General features: G+C 36.6%; 1 protein-coding gene and 1 pseudogene across 1 annotated transcript; one reads left to right on the top strand and one right to left on the bottom strand.

Moving 5' to 3' along the window:
- Positions 1–26669, bottom strand: TERB2 (telomere repeat binding bouquet formation protein 2). Its single transcript, XM_012766699.3, has 7 exons — positions 26538–26669; positions 26342–26423; positions 25265–25404; positions 21682–21743; positions 16298–16383; positions 4462–4550; positions 1–1841 (listed from the first exon to the last, which is right to left on the bottom strand). The coding sequence occupies exons 1-7, from the start codon at positions 26599–26601 to the stop codon at positions 1699–1701; spliced, it is 666 nt and encodes a 221-aa protein (XP_012622153.1). The 5' UTR covers positions 26602–26669; the 3' UTR covers positions 1–1698.
- On the top strand, positions 12017–13528 carry LOC105872569 (5-azacytidine-induced protein 2 pseudogene; annotated as a pseudogene).
- Positions 26670–26710: the final 41 nt, after the last annotated feature.

Raw genomic sequence — 26710 nt, 5'->3', positions numbered from 1 at the left:
TAAAAGTCCAGAAGTAGGCAGGTGACCCAAGGCTGGGATGGCAAAGTTTTCCACAATGTCCTCAGGATCTCAGGCTTCTTTCAGTCCCATGCTTTGCCAAATCTAGGGTATGGTTCTTATGGTTCAAAATTGTAGCCATAGTTTCTATTTACTATGTTAACACATGCATAATACATATGTCAAAAAAATACTGGATACTGTCCTCCAAGAAATCCCAATGTATACAACTTGGTGTAAATTTACTTAATCCTCTTAATAATTAATTTAAGATCTAGAGACAGGCTTGATTTCTATATAAAAAACAATCAATGGCATGTATCTAAGATCAAGTGTTCAGGAAAAACACATTTCAGGAAAAGATAATTAACATTTAGTTTCTTAAAAAATTACAAGTTCAGAAGGGCTTACCCACAGATATGAATATAAACAAAGAAAAGTTACCATATGGGAAAAACATAACTCTTAAATGCTGATGCCAAGAGTAGTGTTAAAATTTTGTATTACAGAATTTGAGTCATGGGAGAAAGACCAGGGCCAGACCCACATATACCCAAATGATCCAAGCACTAAAAAAAGTGTGCATTTTCTTTGGATAATTCTACAGCTGGTATGCACTTCCTAGGAGGAAGCACAGTTCTAACAAGATGATAGCTTCACAAATAAAATGTCATTTACAAGTCTCCAAAATATAATAAATGGACCAGACTCTACATAGCATGGCCATATGAATAAAGATAACAAGTTGCCTTCTTGAAATCACTACATTTCAATACTATTTCAGTTTATTTAAAAGACAAGCACGTTGGCTTATTTTGAGGTCTGCTTTGCGGATCTGTAGTCCTATTATACCTGACACAGAGTCTATAGCATATACCACTGTGGGAGAGTAGGGAAGCACTAGCCTGGAAAATCAAGAGGGTTGTGTTCCAGTTCTGGTTTGGCCCCTTATTAGTCACTCTTGGCAAGATACCTTCTCAGGGTCTTCATTTCTTCATTATAAACAACAAATTAGTTGGAATCTATATTCTCTAAAGTCCTTTCCAGCACTGTGATTCTAAGGTGCCTTGCAGGTTCACCTCAGATAATATAACACTCATAGTCTGTTTATATTAAGTCACTTATGATACATTTATTATCAGAAACCATCCAACCTGAAATATGAATTACTAAAATGTTTTACTCCATATGTTTCAAGTCAGAAGGAATAATCAGAACTCAACTATAGCATTCTAATTTTTTAAATCAAAATAAAATGACCAGAATCATAAACCTTAGCATTCATAGTACTGAACCTAGAAAAAAAATAGAATAGAACATTAAAACCAAAAGATCATATGACAGAAAGGGGTGGGGAAAGAGAGAGAGAGAGAGAGAGAGAGAGAGAGAGAGAGAGAGAGAGAGAGAGAGACAAAGACAGACAAAGAGATTGCAACTTCTTATGAAACATGTTTCAATGACAATTACTCCATAACAACTATGCACTCAGAATTTGTGAATGTAATATAACAAGCTAGGGAAAAAAATCCAGCCCAAAAGTCAAAATACAGAGCCAAAATGATTCTGAATTTTCACATTTGAGAAAGAGAAGAATTTTTCCCTATTTCCCCATTCCTGAGTTCCAAAGGGGAACATTTTAAATTATGCACATCTCTGGTAATATTTTATAGAAGATAAATGCCCAAATATTTATAATATAACTTAATATTTCCTCTTCAATTTGTTTTTTATAGCAGATATGTTAATTTCATTTTGAACATGGTATGCTAAATATCCTGAGCTTCCAGGAATGAAGTCATGTAGTTCCCCAAGGAATTTCTTCATGGCATCAATTGATATATAACCTGCAAAATAAATAAAATATATATATATACTTGAAACCCTATGATACTATCTGCTTTCAGTGTCTTTGATTTATTAGAGTAAAGACTTCTAAAGAATGTTTTTAGGCCAGGCGTGTTGGCTCATGCCTATAATCCTAGCACTCTGGGAGGCCAAGGCGGGAGGATCCCTCAAGGTCAGGAGTTTGAGACCAGCCTGGGCAAGATCCAGACTCCATCTCTACTATAAATAGAAAGAAATTAATTGGCCAACTAATATATATATAAAGAAAAAATTAGCTGGGCATGGCAGTACATGCCTGTAGTCCCAGCTACTTGGGAGGGTGAGGCAGGAGGATTGCTTGAGCCCAGGAGTTTGAGGTTGCTGTGAGCTAGGCTGATGCCATGGCACTCACTCTAGCCTGGGCAACAAAGTGAGACTCTGTCTCAAAATAAATAAATAAATAAAATAAAGAATGTTTTTAGAAAAGAAGAAATAATAGCAGTGAGAAGTTCTCCATGAAACTTGATAATTATCAGGAAACATGCTCCTTTCCTCCTTCCTACAACTTCCTACTACCTTTTATTTTTTTTTCTTTCTTTTTTTTTTTATTTCGGCATATTATGGGGGTACAAATTTTAAAGTTTCAATAAATGCCCTTTCCCCCCTCCCCCCCACTACCTTTGAAAACACGATACTTGATTAGCCACTTTGACTACTGAGATTGTGATGTCCAAGTTGGGGCTGGAACATAAAAGTATTTAGACAAAAATAACTGGGAAATGTGTTTGGCTTAGAGGGTGATCTGTCTTAGAACTAGCTATCCAACTAGGTACTAACAGCACAAACAGCTTCTCTTCCCTGTTACACAGCAGGTAACACTTTCCTGCACTGCTAACACTGAGAAGACATTCTTTTAATAATAAAAAAAAAAACTGGAAAATTGATATTACTGTTCAGTCAACAAAGGTTATGGGGTGTGAGTAATTTTTATGTCATTAATAATCTGAAATAGATATGAGTATCAAAAAAAAACCTACCTAGAATGGAGAGAACATAAAGTCTCAATGATTAAGCAATATTAACTTGATAGCAATTGTTTGCTATTTGAATAATTATATTTTATGTGTGAAGCAAGTGTTTGTGGTTTATACTAAAATTAAAATCTAATTTAAAAGTAAATACTATATGAAAAAAGTTCCCATAGAGCTCAAGGATGAGCTGAATTTACAACACCATTACCATCAAGATCAACAGGATATCTATGCATATAGTTTGTTTGTTTTTAAAAATAAATAAATTCATAGTTAAGAAATCATCTATGAATCCAACCATATGAAATTGATTAGCATCTTTAAAGACTTTTTTTTTTGAGACAGAGTCTCACACTGTTGCCCAGGCTAGAGTGCCATGGCATCAGTCTAACTCACAGCAACCTCAAACTCTTGGGCTCAAGTGATCCTTCTGCCTCAGCCTCTCGAGTAGCTGGGACTACAGGCATGTGCCACCATGCCTGGCTAATTTTTTCTATATATATTTTTAATTGGCCAATTAATTTCTTTCTTTCTATTTATAGTAGAGATGGGGTCTCACTCTTGCTCAGGCTGGTTTTGAACTCTTGACCTTGAATGATTGCCCACCTCAGCCTCCCAGAGTGCTAGGATTATAGGCGTGAGCCACTGTGCCCAGCCCATTTTATAGGATATCTTGAAGCACTATTACTATACTCAATATGAATTCATAATCTTTGTCTAATGGTTAGATATCTGTGTAAAATAAACTAGTGCAGAAAAATATTATAATGTTTACTTTATAATTGCACATATACACTGTGTAAGTTTCTAAAGATATGAGGATAGGAATAAAAATATTACTACATTAGTAAAAATATTCCTGTAAGTATAAGAAGTATAGGACATTTACAGCATCAGAAATGGATTATTGTGGCAGTTTTGAAATAGTTAGGACTTCAGGCTGAAACTGACAAGAAACTCATTTAAACTAGTTTAAACAAAAGAGGAGTTCAGCAAAAGGACATTGCCATATCAACCAAGCTGCAAGGAAGGCAGGCATGTTGGTGGGCCTCAGAATTAACTAGAATGGTCTATCATTACTCTCTCACTGGTCTCCTATGGTAGGAAATCCAAATATGGAGTCTATGGACAGCTGGCTAATCCATGAATAGGCTTCCGGGCATCTGTGAACCTCTGTAAATTATGTGTAAAGTTTGCGGGTCATGTTTGTGTGTGCATATGCTAGGGAAAGGAGTCTATGTTTCTTAGATTCTCAAAGGAAATTATGATTGGGGTCATCTATATAATTTATCTTCCAAACTGGGACACTACGGAGTAAAAAGTAATGCCAGGACAACAGGCATAAACCAGAACTGTCTCATGTAAATTAGGACACGTGTTCACCCTACCTACAGACCACTGTTTTAGCACAGAAAATATGAAGGAATGTTCTTGGGTCAATTCTGCAAGTTAATTTATTCAACATATGAATAATGTATCCTCTATTACCATATTTAATAGAGAGGGCACTACTTGCTAGACATTTGAAGTATAACAATAGCTTTATTCTATACAATATTCCCTACTTTCTTCTCTACCTGGGTTTACTCTAAATTTTATTTTAAATTACCTGTTACCATGTTGTTCACTGGATAATTCTGAAGAGGGAAGTACATCTGCTTTTCTACAACTGGAGTCCTTATAAAATGCTTTTCTGCCCTGTAAAATGAAACATATAGAAAGTCACATTTATATTTGGAGTTTTTCTGGACTTGTTTTACAAATGAAAATTTACATATAGCAATTTAATTGCTCTTTGATCAGATTTCATTCTTATTGCGTGACAATGTTAATTGTGAACTTCTTTTGTGCTTCTAAGTAACATAAAGGCCCACACAGCTATTTTTGGTTTTCTTGGCCACTTCACAAAACAAATATTTGAGTCTATAGAGGCCTGGGTCTTTTTCTCAATATCCTTGAAAGCACAATAATTCAATAATACTTTACAATTAGATAAAATACATATATAATATAATCTTAAATATGTCAAAAGAAAAACATAGTAGACTCTATTTTAAATGATCACAGCATTTTTGTTATTCAGTGTTCAAATAATTAGGACTCTATTAACTAGTACTTCCATACTTTACCATAACAAATAAAAAATGATGTCTGGAAAAACCATGATATACAATAAGATTTTTTTTTTTTGAGACAGAGTCTCGCTTTATTGCCTAGGCTAGAGTAAGTGCCGTGGCATCAGCCTAGCTCACAGCAACCTCAAACTCCTGGGCTCAAGCAATCCTGCTGCCTCAGCTTCCTGAGTAGCTGGGACTACAGGCATGCACCACCATGCCCGGCTAATTTTTCTATATATATTAGTTGGCCAATTAATTTCTTTTTTTTAAATTTTAATTATTAATTCTTCAAATATCTTTATTTTTTATTTGTTTTTCTTTTGTCCGATTTTGACTTTGTATTGATTAATTTCTTTCTATTTTTAGTAGAGACTAGAGACGGGGTCTCCCTCTTGCTCAGGCTGGTTTCAAACCAGGCTCTGCCTGCCTCAGCCTCCCAGAGTGCTAGGATTACAGGCGTGAGCCACTGCACCTGGCCTGCGATAAGATTTTGAAGTGACTTCTGAGTTAAAAGAAAAAAAGGTAAATTATGCTTAGCATGGTTATATAATGTAATTAATTATATCCTAATATTTAAAAAGCTAAAAGATTTTCAACAAAAAGATTCTATTTTCTAATTGTGCCAAATAATGCTTACTATATTTAGACCACATATAAGCAATCAATAATACAATTATATAAAAATAAAAACCTGAACAATAAAAAATTGGAGTCATCGCTAAATTTATTCTTTTTCTAAAAATTTAAAGGTACACTGACAACAAAGACTTCATTTTCAATTTTTTTAAAAGTTGGATTTCACTTAAACTCTTCCAAAAAAAAAAAAACCTATACCTCAGTTAGGAAGAGATCCTACAAATAAAGCAAAATAGTGTTCCCCAAAAAGTCAGGGACTAAACAAGGATACCCGTTATCATTACTATTATTTATCATGGCTCTAAATATTCTGGCCAAACAGTAAGAGATGGAGGAAAGAAAAGAAAAAAGAAAAGAAAAGGAGAGACATCTATTGAAAAGGAAGAAGCAATATTTTCTTATTAACAAATGATATGATTGTGCATTCTCAAGAGCCAAGAGAATCAACTGAAATATTCTTAGAACCTCAAAGAATTCCAAATGGGTAGATATAAGGCAAATAGCAACAAAACACATAAAAATCTAGAAATAAACGTGATAAGAAATTTGTATGTAATTTTCTATATGTAAAAATATAGGACATTTTACTGAGCTATAGAAAATAAACAATGAAAAGCAGGCCAAGCATGGTGGCTCACGCCTGTAATCCTGGCACCCTGAGAGGCCGAGGCAGAAGGATTGCTTAAGCTCAGGAGTTTGAGACTAGCCTGAGCAAAAGTGAGACCCCATCTCTACCAAAATGAAATGAGGGGGAAAAACCCAGCTGGGCATTGCGGCCCACACCTGTAGTCCCAGCTACATCCCTCTCCTCTGCCAAAGGCTGAGGCAGGAATTGGAGGTTGCAGTGAGCTACAATGAGGCCACTGCACTCTACCCATGGTGACAGAATGAGACTCTGTCTCAACAAAAACAAACAAAGCAACTGAACACCTCTCCTCATAGTCCCCCACACCATTTAAAAAAAAATTGAAGGCCGGGCGCTGTGGCTCACGCCTGTAATCCTAGCTCTTGGGAGGCCGAGGCGGGCGGATTGCTCAAAGTCAGGAGTTCGAAACCAGCCTGAGCAAGAGCGAGACCCCGTCTCTACTATAAATAGAAAGAAATTAATTGGCCAACTGATATATATATAAAAAATTAGCCGGGCATGGTGGCGCATGCCTGTAGTCCCAGCTACCCGGGAGGCTGAGGCAGAAGGATCACTCGAGCCCAGGAGTTTGAGGTTGCTGTGAGCTAGGCTGACGCCACGGCACTCACTCTAGCCTGGGCAACAAAGCGAGACTCTGTCTCAAAAAAAAAAAAAAAAAAAATTGAAAAGCAAAAAGCATTTTCCTGGATAGAAATATTGAAAATTATGAAGACATCAATTCTCCTCAAATTTAACACAATTCTCAATAAAATCCCAAAGGAATTTTTAGAGTTTACAAAAAAAAAGAATTCTAAAATTCACCACAAAACCAATGTTAGAAGATCTAATAGCAGATAAGACTAAATTTCTAATAGAATGGAAAAATAAATACCTAGGAATAATCTTAATAAAAAATATAAGATTTATATGAAGAAAATAAAAAAATATTCCTTGAGGGCCACAAAAAAAACTTGAACAAGTGAAAAAAAATTTTTTTCAGATATGAAGATTGAGCATCACATATATTCTCCCTAAATTAATCTATACATTTTTTTCATAATGTCACTAAAAATAATAACAGGATTTTTGGGGGGAATATGAGTAAGTTGGTTCTCAAATTCAGATAGAAAAATAAACCAGAAAGAATAACCAAAAAATTCTGAAAAAGAGTAAGGAAGAAGCACTAGCTCTAAGTATTAAATTATACTATAAATAATTAAAATAGAATGGCACTGGCACATGACAAATGAATGTAATAAAATATGAAGTCCAGAAATAGACCCAAACACATACAAGAATTTGACATACAATAAATGTGGCATTTCAAGACAGTAGAAAAAAAAGATGAATTTATTCAATCAATAGCCACCGCAGGTGGCTGTCTGGGGGGGAAAAAGTGGATCCCCACCTCACACCTTATACCAAAATATATTCCAAATGTATCAAAGCTTTAAATGTACACAAAAAGAAAACATTAAGAAGAAACCATGGCAAAAAAAGAAGATCTTAGCATGGGAGTACTTTCCTAAAAGTATGACACAAAACCAAGAAAATATTAATAAGTATGAATACACAGAATAAAAACTTTCTATATAGCAAAACCCAACATATTTGAAGGCAAACAATAAGCTAAGAAAGAATAATAATTTGTTTCACAAAGAACTAATTCCCTTAAAACATAAAGGGCTCCTAACCGACAAACAAAAAAACAACCAAACAAAAAACTCAGTCAATAGAAAACTGTGCAAAGAATATGAACAAACAGTTAACAGAAAAGGACATACAAGTGGTTCTTACAGAAGTGAAAAGATGTTCAATCTCACTCATAATAATAGCAATACGAATAAACTAGCGTGGGATACCATTTTCCACCTATAGGAATAACAAAGATCAAAACATTTGGTAGCACATTGTTGGAGAAGGTATAGGGAAGAGTAAGGTGACTAACCATCACAATTTACTCTAGATGGAAGGGTTTCTTGGAACATGGGGCTTTTCAGTGCTTAAACTGGGACAATCCCAAGCAAACCTGGATGGTTGGTTACCCTAGCCTGGAAAAGTCACTTGTATAGATAACCAGTAGGAGGGTAAATTGATTTAATCTTTATTGAGGGCAATTTGACAAGAGCTATCAAAGAGTATACATGCTTTTGACCTAGTAATTCCCCATCTAAGAAATTACCCTATAGATACTTGCATACATGCAAAATGACTTTACACAATTATTCACTGAAGCACTGTTTGGGGTTTTTTGGTTGGTTTTGTCTTTTTGAGATGGGGGTCCACCATGTTGCCCATGATGGTGTTTTTTTTTTCTTCTTTTTTTATTTTGGCATATTATGGGGGTACAAATTTTAAGGTTTCAATAAATGCCCCTTCCTCCTCTCCCCCCACAAGTCTGAGTCTCCAGCATGACCATCCCCCAGATGGTGCACATCTCACTCATTATGTATGTATATACCCGCCCTCCTCCCCCCTCCCACCTGCCCCATGATGGTCTTGAACTCCGGGACTCAAGCTTTCCTCCCACCTCAGCCTCCTAAGTAGCTGGAACTACAGGTACACACCACCACAGCAGGCTAATTTTTAAATATTTTTGTATGGACAGGGTCTTGCTATGTTGCCCAAGCTGGTCTCCAACTGAAGCTTTTTTTTTTTTTGAGACAGAGTCTCGCTTTGTTGCTCAGACTAGAGTGAGTGCCGTGGCGTCAGCCTAGCTCACAGCAACCTCAAACTCCTGGGCTCAATTGATCCTCCTGCCTCAGCCTTCCGAGTAGCTGGGACTATAGGCATGGGCCACCATGCCCAGCTAATTTTTTCTATATATATTAGTTGGCCAATTAATTTCTTTCTATTTTCATAGTAGAGACCGGGGTCTCACTCTTGCTCAGGCTGGTTTCGAACTCCTGACCTCGAGCAATCTGCCTGCCTCAGCCTCCCAGAGTGCTAGGATTATAGGCGTGAGCCACTGCGCCTGGCCCATTTTTTTTTTTTTTTTTTTTTGAGACAGAGTCTCACTATGTTGACCAGGCTAGAGTGCCATGGTGTCAGCCTAGCTCACAGCAACCTCAAACTCCTGGGCTCAAGCAATCCTTCTGCCTCAGCCTCATGAGTAGCTGGGACTACAGGCATCTGCCACCATGCCTGGCAAATTTTATCTATATGTATTTTTTTTTTTTTTTTTTGAGACAGAGTCTCGCTTTGTTGCCCAGGCTAGAGTGAGTGCCGTGGCGTCAGCCTAGCTCACAGCAACCTCAAACTCCTGGGCTCAAGCAATACTACTGCCTCAGCCTCCCAAGTAGCTGGGACTACAGGCATTCGCCACCATGCCCGGCTAATTTTTCCTATATATATTAGTTGGCCAATTAATTTCTTTCTATTTATAGTAGAGACGGGGTCTCGCTCAGGCTGGTTTCGAACTCCTGACCTCGAGCAATCCGCCCGCCTCAGCCTCCCAGATATATGTATTTTTAATTGGCCAATTAATTTCTTTCTATTTTTAGTAGAGACAGGGTCTCATTCTTGCTCAGGCTGGTTTGGAACTCCTGACCTTGAGTGAGCTGCCTGCCTCAGCCTCCCAGAGTGCTATGATTACATGAAGCATTGTTTGTTTTTTTGTTTTTTGAGACAGAGTCTCACTTTGTTGTCCAGGCTAGAGTGAGTGTAGTGACGTCAGCCTAGCTCACAGCAACCTCAAACTCCTGGGCTCAAGCAATCCTCCTTCCTCAGCCTCCCGAGTAGCTGGGACTATAGGCATGCGCTACCATGCCCAGCTAATTTTTTCTATATATTTTTAGTTGGCCAATTAATTTCTTTCTATTTATAGTAGAGACAGGGTCTTGCTCTTGCTTACTCAGGCTGGTTTCGAACTCCTGACCTCAAGCAATCCACCCGCCTCGGCCTCCCAGAGTGCTAGGATTATAGGCATGAGCCATGGCGCTGGCCCAAGCATTGTTTTTAATAGCAAATTAGAAATTAGGGCTTGGAGTGATGGCTCATGCCAGTAATCCCAGCATTTTGGGAGGCCAAGGCAGGAGGATCACTTGAGGCCAGGAGTTCAAGACCATCCTGGAAAACATTGCGAGACCCCAGCTCTACAACAAAAAAGAAAAATTAGCTGGGCATGGTGGCACATGCCTGTAGTTCAAGCTACTTAGGAGGCTGAGGCAGGAGGATTGCTTGAGCTCATAAGTTAGAGGCTGTAGTGAGTTATGATCATGTCACTGTATTCCTGTCTGGGTGACAGAGCCAGACTCCATCTCTTAAAAAAAAAAAAAAGAAAGGAAGAAATTACCTAAAAGTCCATTAGAATAGGAGACTAGTTAAATAAATTATGGTGAATTTCTATACATATAATGGAATATTACACAGTACAGAAATGACAAACCTCTTTATGTAGCAATATGGAATAATCTCCTACATAAATTATTGAGTGGAAAAAAGCAAGGTGCAGAATAGTATTTAGTATTTATAATGTATTACTATGGGGGGGAGGAGAAAAGAAAGAATATTTAGACTAACTTGCTAATAAGTGTACAACTAATAATGTTGGTTGTCAATGGGAAGGGAATTTGTTCTCTGGCAGCCAGTATATTTTCACGGTATCCCCTTTTATATATCTTGGATTTTGAACCATGTGACTACATTACCTATTAAAAATAATTAAAATTTCAAAATAGAAAAATAATAAGTAGGCATAAATAGCTATGGAAAGTATTTTAAAGAAGAGCAGTGAATTTGGGATTTGCCTTTGTTTTTTGCCTTTGTTTGTTGTTAAGATATATAAATAAACTTATATAATTTAACAGAATATTATATTGATATAAAAATAGATTCACAGATTAATATATGCAAAAAATGACAGATCATATTGGGTGAAAAAAATATGACAAAGGGAAAGTACACATCAGTAGGAAATAGATTTATTCTTCAAAAAACTGGTAGAAATTTATTTGCAAAACAAAAGTAAATTTAGATCTTCACTTCACATCATACATCAAAATAAATATCTGCAGGATTTAAAACCCATTTGCTCCCTGGGAAGGGACTTTTCTGAACAGAAGCAATAAAAGAAGTTATGAAGAAAAAACAATTAATTTAATGATGTAAAAATTAAAAACATATATCTGCAAAAAAGTACAAGGCAGAAAACAAGTCAAGGATTTAATTTGACAAATTGGCAAAAGGATAACATAGCTATTAAATAAAGATGTCAGACAAGTTGATAAGACAAAGAGTAAGATGCTCCAATAGAAAAATGGAGAAAGGATAAAAACAAGCCCAGAAAAGGAAATACAAAATGCTAATAAACAAATGCAAAAAGGTTCAAACATATTAGTAATCAAAGAAAAATGGAAATTAAAACAAGATGTCATTTTTCATCTATTAGCAAAAACTTCCTGTTAATATACTGGTGAGGATGTGGTGAGATCAACACTGGTGTTAGTTTAAATGTGTACTTTTGTGGGAAGCAACCAGCAATGTGCATCATGGCCTTTTAAAATATTCACATCTATACACTGATACGTAGTACTATAAAAAAAAAATAAATAAATTAAAAAAAAATAAAATATTCACATCTTGAGCTGAGGCAGAAGAAATGGGAATCCCTGGAGCTGCTGTCTTCGCTGGAGAAACAGCAGTGTCTTCAGGAAACCGGAAGCCCATGGTGACCCCTAGAGAACTGGTTTGCTTTCGGTCTGTCTACAAACACTAGGGATTGGAAATTCAGGTGTAGCTCCATGTAGCCTGGCTTCGGGCTGTCATGGTAAAAGTTATCTGCATTCTGAATCATGAAAAAGCCCATAGGAGAGATACAGTGACTTCAGCTTCAAGATATTTAGGAGATGAGTCTGTTGCTTCCCATTTTGCCCTTGTCACTGCATATGAAGACATCAAAAAATGACATAAGGATTCAGAGAAAAAGAACTCTTTTTTATTTTTTGAGACAGAGTCTCGCTTTGTTGCCTAGGCTAGAGTGAGTGCCATGGCATCAGCCTAGCTCACAGCAACCTCAAACTCCTGGGCTCAAGCAATCCTTCTGCCTCAACCTCCTGAGTAGCTGGGACTACAGGCATGTGCCACCATGCCCAGCTAATTTTTTCTATATATATTAGTTGGCCAATTAATTTCTTTCTATTTATGGTAGAGACGGGGTCTCGCTCTTGCTCAGGCTGGTTTCGAACTCCTGACCTCGAGCAATCCACCCGCCTCGGCCTCCCAGAGTGCTAGGATTACAGGTGTGAGCCACCGCGCCTGGCCGACAACTCTTTGTTAAAGAAAAATATAAAATTTTTGGAAGAAAAGCTTATAGGAGCTTGATTAGATGAAGAAACAAATTCTGTGAGATAAGAACAAGTAAATAAAGCCTATCATGTACATTTGAGAAGTTTGCATTGATGGAGATAATTTGAAAAGCAAATTGGATAAAATGAATAAAGATAACTCTGAATCTTTGAAAGTACTGAATGAACAGCTACAATCTAAGGAAGCAGAACTCCAGCTAAGGACAGAAGTGAAACTCAGCAGGTGATGAGGAATTTAAATACATCTTCATCAAACTGGGAGCTGGAAAAGTTGAGCTGTGACCTGAAGATCCATGGTTTGGAACAAGAGCTGGAACTAATGAGGACAGAATATAACATTTTCAAAAGAGAGCTACAAAATGCCAAGCAAACAGATCCATATCAGGAAGACAATCCGAAGTGCAGAGATCTCCAAAGACTAAGCATTTCAAGTAATAAGATGCAGCATCCATACTAGGAACTGAAGAGAAAAAATGTCTAATTTACATCTGGTGACTCAAGTACAAGCTGAACTACTAAGAAAACTGAAAACCCCAACTGCAATCAAGAAAGCCTGCTCTCCGGAAGAATGCACTGAAGACCTTGGGAAAGACAGCACAAAACTGCACTTGATGAATTTTGCTGCAATATACAGAAAACATCTCCCACTCTCACCAAATAGCAAAGCTTTTTTTCTTTTTTTCCACCAAAGCTGATAGCAAAGCTCTTTCTTAAACTATATCTTCCCCTTTACCAGGAGATGTAAAGGTTTTATCAGAGAAGGCAAATCCTCCAATCATGGACAGATAATGAGAGATCCATTCCTAATGATGGTACAAATTTTCAGGAATACAACTCCATGGCAGAAATTCTCTAGAAAAAAATGCTTGGGTATTACCAAGCCCTCCTAAATCAAGTTAGACAGCACTTGGGGAAACTAAAAGTAAAACTTTGCCTTTACTCAATCTGCCACCACTGTAATATTTGGATCAATATAATCAAATTCCGTCATAATTAATTCTGAAGAGATTCATGATTTAATCATGAGGGTACCACCTTTCTCGGTGGTTCTACCAAGAAATTATTTAACAAACTGAAAGTGGATTTTGATTAAAATGTTGTAGAGCTCTTCAGTAAATACATTTGAACTATATGATAATATGTAGTTGATTTTCCAGCATGAAAGAACACTTTCCAGCTCCATATTCTAAGAATTAGATATATGCTACTGTACTAATTAATACATAAATTTAAGGTGTTTAAAAAAGAAAAAATCTTATCTTTTTATACCATAAATGCACATCTGAGAATTTACATGAAGAAATTTATCAAAAAAGTTGAACAAGATTTATTTTTAAAAAGATGTTCATGAAGGTGTCTTAAGAGTAACATTGTCAGCCGGGCGCAGTGGCTCACACCTGTAATCCTAGCACTCTGGGAGGCTGAGGCGGGTGGATTGCTCGAGGTCAGGAATTCGAAACCACCCTGAGCAAGAGCAAGACCCCGTCTCTACTATAAAAATAGAAAGAAATTAATTGGCCAACTAATATATATAGAAAAAATTAGCTGGGCATGGTGGCACATGCCTGTAATCCCAGCTACTCCGGAGACTGAGGCAGGAGGATTGCTTGAGCCCAGGAGTTTGAGGTTGCTGTGAGCTAGGCAGAGGTCACGGCACTCACTCTAGCCTGGGCAACAAAGTGAGACTCTGTCTCAAACAAAAAGGAGTAACATTGCCAAAAAAATAAATTTTAAAAGATGGTTAAACAAACAATAAGATGAAATACCATCTGTAGACATTATACATTATAATATCAAATATGGTTTTTCAACATGGGGAAATGCTCATAGAATGTTAAATGGAAAATCAAGAGACAGACTATATGTGGAATATGATCTCAACTCTATTAAATATATTTATTTATATAAACTGGTGAGAAATGTACTGTTATCAATGGTGGTTATCTCTGAATGGTGGGGTTGCTATAATTTAAATTTTCTTTATTCTTTTCTGTATTTTCCATTTTGACAAATTTGTATACATTACATTTATAATAATAAAATAATTAAAAACAAGAAAAATAAACAAAAATTCATGCAATTTTCAGAAGATTTGGGGAACATATCGGGAAGGTAAAATAGCATAGTGACTAAATGTTTGGACTTTAGATCAGCTAAATTTGATTTTAAATTAAGTTCCATTCCTTGAATAATATTGGGTAAATTATTTAGCTCTCTGAAACTGTTTCTTCCATTATAAAATGAGGCTAATAGTGTTTGTTTATGTCATAGGTTGTGAGAATCAAATTAAATACTGTAATGCTTAGCCTGCAGTGTCTTGTATGTAGCACATGCTCAATAATAATTCACCACCCAATGGCACTAGTAGTATGCCAACAAAAGAAATGTTTCAGCAGGTAAGGTGAAGGTATATTTTATCTATGTTCACACTGCACCCTCTGGTGGTTACACAAAGAAAAGGCTCTAGGCAGACGCCTATCTAGGATTTATTCATACCCTTTGTCCATTTTTGTTGTTGTTACTGGATTGGACATATTTTTCCCAGATTTGTAAGACCTCTTTATATATTAAGGAAATTATCTTTCATGAGAGAAAAACTTAAAATTGGAAAAATTATATAAGTTAAATCATTAATTTTTATATTGAAAAAAGATAACTACTATTTGATCATTTTTATTTCAGCAGCTAAATACCAGGCTGTAGGGTTTCCCAGGTCCCCATATTTTCTTTCTGTGTCCTAACCAAAAATCACAGAGTGCCTTCACTACTCTGTCACCTAACCAGTTGCAGGTTTTTCCCAGCAGGCTTGAACCCAAACTGGGGCCTTAAACATTCCCAGGCACTGATAAAGGTATCTAGGTTGTTGCCGAAAACACTGAAAGAAACTGGTCCTAGCCCTGATCCTTAAACTGTCACATAAACTCCATACTGTGACCTCCTGGGCTTACACATACCTAAATAGAACACTCCTTTTCTCTAGCTGTTCATTTCGAGAACTGCTATAGCATTTATAAGTTCCCCTAATATATGCTTTAGACTGATCACCCAATGTTTGGTGGTTCTTTCTTTAGAATCCCAACTGGCCCCATCTTGAAATGATTTGTGGCACCCCCTTGTGAAAATTCTGCTGCCACTTTTGGGGCTACTCTAGCAGCAGGCTCAGCAGGAGGAAACACAGACTTTTGAATAACCAGTGTTTCCCATGAATATTTGAAAAGCACAAAGTGGGAAAATATGGAAGTAGGACTATATCAAGTAAAAGTCTGCAATGAGGAGGCCTCTTGTAAATTGGCCCTAACATAGTGACAAGTCCATGTTTGTTTGTCTTTTTAGATTAAATTTCTTAAATTGAAGTTACAAACAATTTGGAAAGGAGGGGGAAAATTACTTACAACTCTCCATCCTAATACAATTATTGCTGATATTTAGTATATTTTCTTCCAATTTAAAAAATATATTTTAAGAATAATTTCACCATTATAACAGGGATTAATATAGCATAGTAGTTAAATGCATGAGCTCTGGAATTAGACTGACCCAGATTAAATCCTGCTTCTCCCCAACTTAATACGTTTCTATGACTTTGGGAAACTGACTCAATCTTTCTAATCTTAGATCTCTTTTTATGTAAAACAGGAATGGTGATAATGATAATATCAATCTTATAGGAAGACTGTGAAAATAAAATGAGATAAGCACACAATAAGTGCTCAAAGATGTCTACATTGAATTAAATATCAAAGAAGTACATAAATTTAATACCTTTTGGGTAATTCTTTTTTGTGCTCTGTTGCTAGTTCACTGCTTTCCCTAAGGATCTTTATTTCATTTGGTGTTACTTCATTATGCTGTGGATAGCAAAAGAAATCACATTTTTAAAAATCAGAACACCAATGATCTAATCAGTAATGTTTTTTTAAAAAAAGGAAAAAAGTAAACTGGCAATATATCCATAGAGTCATAAAAATATTTATAAATTTAGATCCATTCAATCTAGTTTGGTGGAAAAAAACTTACAAAATTTTGTAGATATACACTTTCTATTAATATGTATTTGTGGCCGGGCGAGGTAGCTCACGCCTGTAATCCTAGCACTCTAGGAGGCTGAGGCGGGCGGATTGCTCGAGGTCAGGAGTTCGAAACCAGCCTGAGCAAGACTGAGACCCTGTCTCTACTATAAATAGAAAGAAATTAATTGGCCAACTAACATATATAGAAAAAATTATCTGGGCATGGTGGCGCATGCCTGTAGTCCCAGCTACTCGGGAGGCTGAGGCAGAAGAATCACTTGAACCCAGGAGTTTGAGGTTGCTGTGAGCTAGGCTGACGCCATGGCACTCACTCTAGCCTGGGCAACAAAGCAAGACTCTGTCTCAAAAAAAAAAAAATATGTATTTGTAAAGAGACATAAAGAAAGAAGACAAGAATATGTTAAATACCAGATGTGGTTGTGTTAGATAAGTAAAGCTTTGACTGATTTTATTATCTTTTCAATTTTTGAAATTTTCTTTAATGTGATCATATTTCTTTTATCATATTTTACACATTACTTTTACCATATTACATATACCATTAGGAAATTTTCATATTTAGGTTATAAATCCACTGCAAACAATAATAATGCTCCTCAGATTCACCCTTATTGCCATTTGATGAAATACTGCCCACTTATGTATTTGATGGTTACTTTATTATAATTAGCTAATATTCAATATCAATCTTTTGAAAGAATTGAAAAACTCCTTTATTATATAATAATTTCTAGAGTTAATAGTCAATACAAGCATGTTATACTAATTTTTTGGTAGAAAAAACATTGGATTGGGTTGGAGCTGAGAAAATTTGCTTCTATTTTGCTAATATCAGGCTATGCGAACTAAGGTAGGTCTTTACCTTCTCTTTACTCCATTTTCTCATCTATAAAACTGAATAATTAATAATCCTTAAGATCCCTTTAAGTTCTAAAGTGCTGGTATAGTCAATAATTATCATCAAATAATAACCATTCCATCACTACTCATATCTCTGAAAACACTGTAACAAGTCAAGGATTAGATATTTTGGTCCCTAATGCAACATGCTATTTATTACCTCTTAGCCAAAAATACTGCTGAAAGAACTATTATTTTCAGATGATGATGCTTTGGGAAGAAAAAACAAATTAATGAAAGGAATACACAATGCACACGCTAATTGGTTGGCTTTGGACATATTTTAAAGATTTTCTCCCTAACTTCCTATTGTGAAAAATTTCAAATTTACCAAAAACATAAATAGTACAATAAATACTATATACCTTTCACCTAGATTCACAAAGTGTTAACATTTTCACCACTTTGAGTGTCCCCAGTCTCTTATTTTTGCTAGAGCATTTTAAAACATTTGCAGATATCATGACATTTCCCCTCCTTATTACCTAAGCATGTATTTTATAAAAAAAATACATTCTTTTATCCTTACAATACCACTACCACACTTAAGAAAATTAAACTCAATTCAATAACACCCAATATCTAGTCTTCGTTAAATTTTATCAATTGCCCTCAAATGCCTTTTATGCCTTTTTTGCTAAAAAAGAAAATCCAGAATCTAATCAAAGTTCATACATCACATTTGGTGGTTATGTCTCTTAATCTAGAACAGTCCTTTTCCCTTTTTTGTTTTTTATGGCATTGACTGTTTTAGAGTTCAGGCTAGTTAGCTGTCTTGTAGATGGTCCATATTCTGGATTTGTCTGATCGTTAAGTTATAACTGGATTCAGTTTATAGCTTTTGAAAAGAATACTACACAGGTAATATTGTGTACTTATGATATCAAATCAGAGTGAACATAATGAGATATTCCAATATTGGTGATATTAAATTTGATCAGTTGGTTAAGGTAGTATCTGTAAGATTTCTCCATTGTAAAGGTACATCACTTACGTTTGTAATTTTTTTTTTTTTTTTTTTTTGAGACAAGGTCTCACTCTGTTTCCTGAGGTAGAGTACAGTGGCACAATCATAGCTCACAGCAGCCTTCAACTCCTGGGCTTAAGTAATCCTCCTGCTTAGCTTACTGAGTAGCTGGAACTACAGGCGGGTGCCACCACGCCCGGGTAATTTTTTGTTTTGCTTTGTTTTTGTTTTATGCCATCTCAAAATCTTTATTAAAAGAGGCTCAGAAAAATAGAGTACATTTAAACTTCCTTTGTTCTAATACTGTAAGACCTCTACATTTCTAAATAGTCTATAAGGATAGTTATATGAAATATCCATAGTTGAAATAGTTTTTTAAAATGTACAAATACTAAAACCTATTTTGTGGAAATATAGTTCATTCCTAAACATATCAGAGCTATGTTCTACAATTAATGAAAGATTTCAAAAAATCTTACGCAGATCTGATCATATTATGCCCTGGTAGTATTATGCCACTGCAAAGTGGCTGTAGAAATAGTAGGCAAATTTTAGTTCCTCTGGAGTTTTTTAAAGCTTAAATGCATTCTTAGTATAAAATAAAGTGAAAGTGTTTCCCCCTATTTAACATAAAACATATCTATTGTGAAAAGAGTTGTTCTCATCTACCCTTGGTTAAGAATAATAAATTTACTTCTTATTGAATAGATGGTCTAGATTGAGACAAAGAGCAGCAGGGCACCTTTCTGTCCTGTGCTTACCCTGTGCTTTCACCCTTTACTGAATGTGTGCTTGGTTTCCTATATTAGCAATGTTGGTTTAATAGAGCACATTTCTCTTTCTGACTACAAAAATTTCAATGAGTGACCCTCAAATAACTAATGTTGAGAAAATATGAATGGTTACCTTTATTTTAATAATGGTTACATGGTCTTCAAAAATAGAGTTGTTAGACATGTTGAAACTATAACTAGACTTAAGGCAGTTAGTATTGCTTCTGGGTTAAACGGGAAACTATTAATGTATACTTTGTTGAAAGAGGAACTGTCACAGAAACTAAGAACTGAATAATAAAAATCCTTTGTATGTCTCAATCTGGGGAGAATTTTTGCTCTTGGAAAATTGAGGATATTATTCCTTCATGAGTATAGTCTGGGATTCAGGCTTCTGGTTCTCCTGGTGATTGAAGCATCTTTGTTTATACTAGATAACAAGGACTGCTTTGCATGCATGTGAGGGAGATATAGAAATGTCTTGGAATTAATGCATTAGGCAGCTGTTGCAAAGGAAAATGGCACAAACTCAAGCCATAAAGTTAGCATTTTTTGAGGTACTCAAAAGTTGAGAGCACCAGAGCCACCATGGGTATAGATTTTAGATTGTGGTTCAGAATCATAATCTTGGTGATTGAATCTTGGCAAAGCAATAATAGTACTGCATTCTGGACATTTTCACTGAATACAAAGGAAAAGTTAAAAAATGCTTTTTAAATCATTGGCATCAGTTATATATTCCACCACAACTAAAATTATTTTTAAAAATGCTTCTGAAGATAAATAACAGTTCATTGAAATCACATGAAGAAATATGAATAATATTGTGAAAAGATTTTAAGGAAAGATTCAAAACCTTTTCCTGAGTCCATGTTTCTGACCCTCAGGTAAGGTCTTTTCAGCCTATCAAGTACTTAGCCATTGTAATGGTTTTCTGGAGAACTTATGGGCAGTTAATTTTGTATTTAGGCCAGACTGGTGTGGATGAGAGGTGGGCTGCATTTTACCTACTCTGAAGTCCATTCCTTCAAAATGTTTTCTACATACAACTACTTGGACATTACAAGCAAATCGTTCTAAATAAGCCTGTTTAGAACTAAGAGCATGTGAAAACTACTGTGAACAACTTAGTTAAAATGTTTTCTTACAGAAATGTAATGGACTGGATAACAATAAAACACTTGGAAAATTGCCTCAAAATTAAAGGGTAAGCAAGAAAAAAGAACAGAAAAATAAATGATTGATGACTGTGTACAGTAGCTATGTTTTCATCAGCTTACACTAACTTCCATTAAATAGTCTTCCCTCTCAATACTTAGGTTCTAAACCCTCTAAGGATAACAGTTTTTGCTTAGTAATCAAATAGAGCCTTAGATGATGTCACCCACAGAAGTGGAAAATAAAACACTCCCTTATTTATCATACCCGGCTAATTTTTCTATTTTTTTGTAGAGACAGAGTCTTGCTATTGCCCAGGCTGGTCTTGAACTCCTGGGCTCAAGTGATATTCCTACCTTAGCCTCCTAGGATTACAGGTATGAGCCACCATGCTTGGTCTACCTTTGAATTAATATGTAACCTGATTACATATCAATATGTAATTAAAATGTAATCCATTAATGACCTTCGCCTAAACCAGTTACTATATTGGGGGCTGTAAAATGGAGATTTTCTGTCATCTTTTTTGTATATTTATTAGCTGCTATTTTTCTGTAAAGAAAAACTATCTTTATCCTATTCTTCTTTTCTTCCTTCCTTCTTTCCTTTCTTTTTCTTTCTTTCTTTCCCTTTTCTCTTTCTTTCTGCTTTTGGAGTACCACTATGGATTCATGGGTTCTTTTTTACTTATTATAATCCATTACTGTCATTATTCTTATTAATGCTCAAATTATCCCAGATTTGGGTATTGCATAAAGATTTTGAAGTAAGTCAAAAGCATAGGTAAATTTGAGGCAGGATGGCAACAGCTATAAAACAGCCAATTTCTAGTACTCCACACATTTATGGAGAGTATCATTCAAAACATTTAAAAATGGCAGGGCAGAGAAATCAATCAGAGCCTATGCTAGCAGTAAAGAACTGGTAAATATCATGCATCTATTACTCCCTTAATATTACTGACAGAAGCAAATTTTCAAGTTTCTTATGTGAATACCTTTATTTATACACAAATACCTCAATGTTATGAATGTACCACTGTAAAAATGATGTCAAATCAAATAATATTCAGTAAAACCATGCTCTTTATTTATTTATTTTTAATTTTTTTATTATCCTTTGTTCCTTTATTTTTTTTCTAGGGCGACTTGTAAAAACCATGCTCTTTAAATTCCTTAATCTGGCTCACTGGTGGTACTAACAAGTACCAAGTAACACATTCATTCAGTGTTCACAAGTAAACATTTTTAATATTACATTGCATTCAGAAAATTTTGGAATTGTAGCTTCTAATCAAGTACGTTAATTTACTCTTACCTTTTCTGTCAGAAAATGTTGGTCTTGTTCCCAAATAAAACCACCAATTTTTCTTCTTATTTCTGTTTGAGAAAAACAAATCCAATACTATTTTTTAAAAGTAATTTTGTAGAATCTTCTGAAAAAGTCTCAAATTTCTGGGCCAATATTATTTCATTTGCATTAAAATCACCTATGATATTTGTTAAAATGGAAACTCCTATTGATTCAGGTCATTGAGGAGGAGCTCAGGAATTTGCATTTCTAACAAACTCCCCAGATGATTCCAATACATTTTGATAATCATCATTGTAGACTCTTCCTGCTAGAATATATATATGTATATGTATATCTTCATTAGATGTGTCTCTATTGGGACAAGCATTAATAAAGAAAATAACTGTTCATGGGAAGCTGAGGCAGGAGGATTGCTTGAGCCCAGGAGTTTGAGGTTGCTGTGAGCTAGGCTGACGCCACGGCACTCACTCTAGCCTGGGCAACAAAGCGAGACTCTGTCTCAAAAAAAAAAAAAAGAAAAGAAAAAAAGAAAATAACTGTTCAGTTAAAATAAAAAGTATAAAATTGCTGAGCAGAGATCCTAAAGAATTAATTTACTTTGATAAAAGAAGGGTGGATGAACAGTAAGTCTGGTAGGGATGGTAGTGCAGAAATTCTGTAATGCTCAGCATGTCAAAGGACTATGTCATCGTTCCAACTTAATGATCTCAAAAGTTTTTGACAAAAAGTGTAATATTACTCTAGATCTTTACTGTCCAACGTGGTAGTCACTAGCTACATGTGGTACTGAGAGCACTTGAAATGTATGGTTAGTCCCAGCTGAGATGTACTGTCAGTATAAAGTAAACACTGGATGTTGAAGACTTAGTATAAAAAAATGTAAAATATCTCTTTTTTTTTTTTTTTTTTTTTTGAGACAGTCTCACTTTGTTGCCCAGGCTAGAGTGAGTGCCGTGGTATCAGCCTAGCTCACAGCAACTTCAAACTCCTGGGCTCAAGCAATACTCCTGCCTCAGCCTACCGAGTAGCTGGGACTATAGGCATGTGCCACCATGCCCGGCTAATTTTTTTCTATATATATTAGTTGGCCAATTAATTTTCTTTTTACTTATAGTAGAGACTTGAGGTCTCGCTCTTGCTCAGGCTGGTTTGGAACTCCTGACCTTGAGCAATCCTCCCGCCTTGGCCTCCCAGAGTGCTAGGATTACAGTTGTGAGCCACCGTGCCTGGCCTAAAATATCTCAATAATTTTATATTGATTATATATTGAAATGGCAATATTTTGAATATAGTAGTCTAAATAAAATATATTCTTAAAATTAATTTTACCTATTTTTTTTTTTAGAGAAGGGTTCTCACTGTGTTGCCCAGGCTAGAGTGCCCACTTATGAATAGTCGCTATTCATAAGCATTATCATAGTGCAGTACAGCTACCAACTCCTGGGTTCAAGGGATCCTCCCACCTCAGCCTCCCAAGTAGCTGGGGTTATAGGTATGTGCCACATTGCCCATTTTTTATTTTTTTAAATGTGGCTATGAGAAAATTTAAAATTCATATGTGGCTCACATTTGTCTCACACTTCTACTAAACAATATTGTGCTCTATGTAGATTTTTTTAAAGTATACTTTTTATTTTTTAAAAGGAAAATATGACTGTGCCTGGTGGCTCATGTCTTTAATCCTAGCACTCTCTGGAAGCCTGAGGCGGGTGGATTGCTTGAGGTCAGGAGTTCGAGACCAGCCTGTACAAGAGTGAGACCCCATCTCTACCAAAAATAGAAAAAACTACCCCAGCATGGTGGTGCATGCCTGTATTCCCAGCTACTCAGGAGACTGAGGCAGAAGGATCACTTGAGCCCAGGAGCTTGAGGTTGCTGTGAGCTAGGCTGACATCACAGTACTCTAGACTGAGGATGGAATGAAACTGTCTCAAAAAAAAAAGGAAAATATTTTCATTTAAACCAGATTTTTAAAAATTTAAATACATGTTAATATAAGATGCAAAACTCAAAGACAGAATACGAGTGATAATTTAAAATCAGATGAGGCCGGGCGCGGTGGCTCACGCCTGTAATCCTAGCACTCTGGGAGGCCGAGGCAGGCGGATTGCTCGAGGTCAGGAGTTCAAAACCAGCCTGAGCAAGACCCCGTCTCTACCAAAATATAGAAAGAAATTAATTGACCAACTAAAAATATATATACAAAAAAAATTAGCCAGGCATGGTGGCACATGCCTGTAGTCCCAGCTACTAGGGAGGCTGAGGCAGTAGGATCGCTGAGCCCAGGAGATTGAGGTTGCTGTGAGCCAGGCAGACGCCACGGCACTCACTCTAGCCTGGGCAAGAAAGTGAGACTCTGTCTCAATAAATAAATAAATAAATAAATAAAATCAGATGAGATAGTCATTCTATAATATAAGCTCTTTGAAGGTGAGTATTCACTGATTGCACAAATAGTTTTTAATAAATCAATTCTCCCATCCAGTCTTTAGTTTATTTGGGTAACCACTGAGAACAACTTGGTGTTGTAAGTTATAACTAGGTCTCACCAGGACATCAACTTTGGAAGAAACACAATCTCTGGAGTTTCTTTTAAAAAAAATTGAAAATTTTTTGATATAGGTCTCATTATGGTGCCCAGGCTGGAACCAAAGTCCTAGGCTCAAGCAATCTCCTGCCTCAGCTCTCCAAGTAGCTGAGACAATAGAGGTATGCCACTGCACCCAGCATCTGGGGTTTCTAAAGGCTCTTTTATGAAAATAATTTTCCAAGTTTTTTGTTTTGTTTTTAATACTCCCCTCACTGGGAATTTGTTCTAAGCTTCAGTCTGTCTTTCTGGAGAAGGACACGTTGTTATCTATGGAATAAACCAGCTAAACATTGAAAATTAATGTATAACTTACAAAAATGGGATATTTAAAGTTAGCCCAGAAAAGATAGGTAGGATTTGGACAGAAGAACAGGATAGAAGAAAGCATGTTCCAAGCAGGGAAAACCAAAAGCCAATCTCTGAAGCAGTTTCTTTATTTACTTGCCCTTCCTATTTCATAGGGTTGCTAAAAAAGTTAATGTGAAAGTACCTTCAAATGTATAAAGAAAAATATAAATATATGGGTTTACTATCATAACCAATCTTTAAATATCAGAAGAAAACAATGTAAAAATAAAAAAGATTCAAAGCTAGCAAAGAACACATTTATTACATACTCACATGTCAGACACCTTAATGTATTATCTCATTTTATCCTCAGAACAATGTGCGAGAAGTTAAGTCACTTGCTAAAGATGGCAAAACTAGTAATGCGGGATCCTAGCCTATGAGCACTGCAAATGCAAGATGTGATCTGTCTTATTCACCACTGAATCAATCCCCAGCCCCTGGCTTGAAACATGGCACACAGGAGGAGCTCAATGAATGTGTGAATGAACAATAAACAAAGCCAGGATGTACACCTAAGGCAATCTGACACAAATTCCATGCTTTTCCCAGTTATATTAAATAGATAACAAAACTCAAAAATCTCTGATTGAGAACAATGTTGAATTTGGCTGTCTAACAGGGAATGGTTGAATGATCCTTGCTAACCTTTTTGCAGGCATGCAGGAGGAAGAATGAAATGACCTAAAGCCACCGAATTTTTCATTTCAGCATTAGCTACTGCAGAGAGATAGTAGGCGTGAAAAACTGTAGCATTATCTTCTATGTAATCAAGGCTCTGATATATTCTAGGAGAAAGAAAGGAAATCTTTTAGGTTATGAAATAAATAAGAATGTATTCAACCTTTCAAAAGAATGAATCAATGACTGGAAGTAGGGGTTGGTTACATTAAAGCATACATTTATTTATGCTGGTCCTTTTTTTTCTGGCAAGGAAGTATGAATAGATGGCTTGAGATATTAGTAGTTTTGGGGCCTAAACCTAGGCAAATCTCAGCTTTAGAGACTTCATTAATGATTAAATAAATTAGGAAACTTGATCTAAAACAGTACTGTTGACTGCACATCAACAGTAGATCGAGAGCCAGTAGCCTACGAGTTTTACCCATAGTCACTGTTTTATGAAGAGGGATCAATCAATTCTGAGGTAGGGAGTAGGCACTCAGTCTCCACATATAGAAGGCAACATCTTTCCTATAGGTGGGGATAAGAGGAAGGGCATGAGAGAAGCTGGTCGTGCTGGGGAAGAGGTAATTAAAGTGCTACTAAGATAATGGCAGTGAGGATGAAGAACAATTAGGGGGATTCAATTATTTGGGCACTGACTGATTGAGAGGGCAGGAGATGTTATTAAAAGTGACTTCGAAGGTTTTAAGTTTGGAGAACAGAGGCAGGACCTGGTGCAGGTATGAGGGGTAACCAAGAGATTTGGTTTAGACATCGAGTATGAGGGGCCGTCGAGGCGCCACGTGGAGGTGTGGGAGAGACAGCTGGAAGCGCACACCTGGAATTCGGGAAGGGACCGGAGGGCCAAGTGGAAGGCCAGGACACAGCGGTGGAAAGGAAAGGGGTAAGGTTACCTATCTTTCTCCCACACCCAGGACTGAAACCTTGCTCGTTTCCAGCCTCACCCTATCATCGATATTTATTAGTGGGCTGCAATTTCCATCCCCAACTCCGAGCTCATCATGACACCAGAGGCAATGCCGAGTGGCCCGCAGGTACCTCAGCGTGTCTGGGTGCGAGGCATCGCAGCTGAACAAGAAGTCGGCTGCCCGCGGGTCACTGATCGTCCCCCCTTCGGCCACTGTGGAGGCAAGAGCACAGGGTGAGACCACTAAGCACCCTGGAACCGAGGCACCAGAGGGAGGAGCGATGCTGCCCTTGCCACCGCACCCACCCCTTCCGCTCAGCTTCCTACCCCAGAACCGCCTCAGGTCCCGGCTGACGCTGCCGCTGAACCAACCGCGCTGCCCTTGAAACATGGCGCCACTTCGCCCGCGAGGCCGGGCAGAGGAGGGTCCAGAGCTGAGGTCTCTGATTGGTCCCAGGTCCTAAGCGGAGCTCCATGATTGGTCCCCAAGAGCAGTGGGC

This window comes from Microcebus murinus, chromosome 6, assembly GCF_040939455.1.
Source record: "Microcebus murinus isolate Inina chromosome 6, M.murinus_Inina_mat1.0, whole genome shotgun sequence".
In the NCBI taxonomy this organism is placed as follows: Eukaryota; Metazoa; Chordata; class Mammalia; order Primates; family Cheirogaleidae; genus Microcebus; species Microcebus murinus.
The sequence above is the reverse complement of the archived record's forward strand: the minus strand, read 5'-3'. Positions and strand labels throughout refer to the sequence as shown.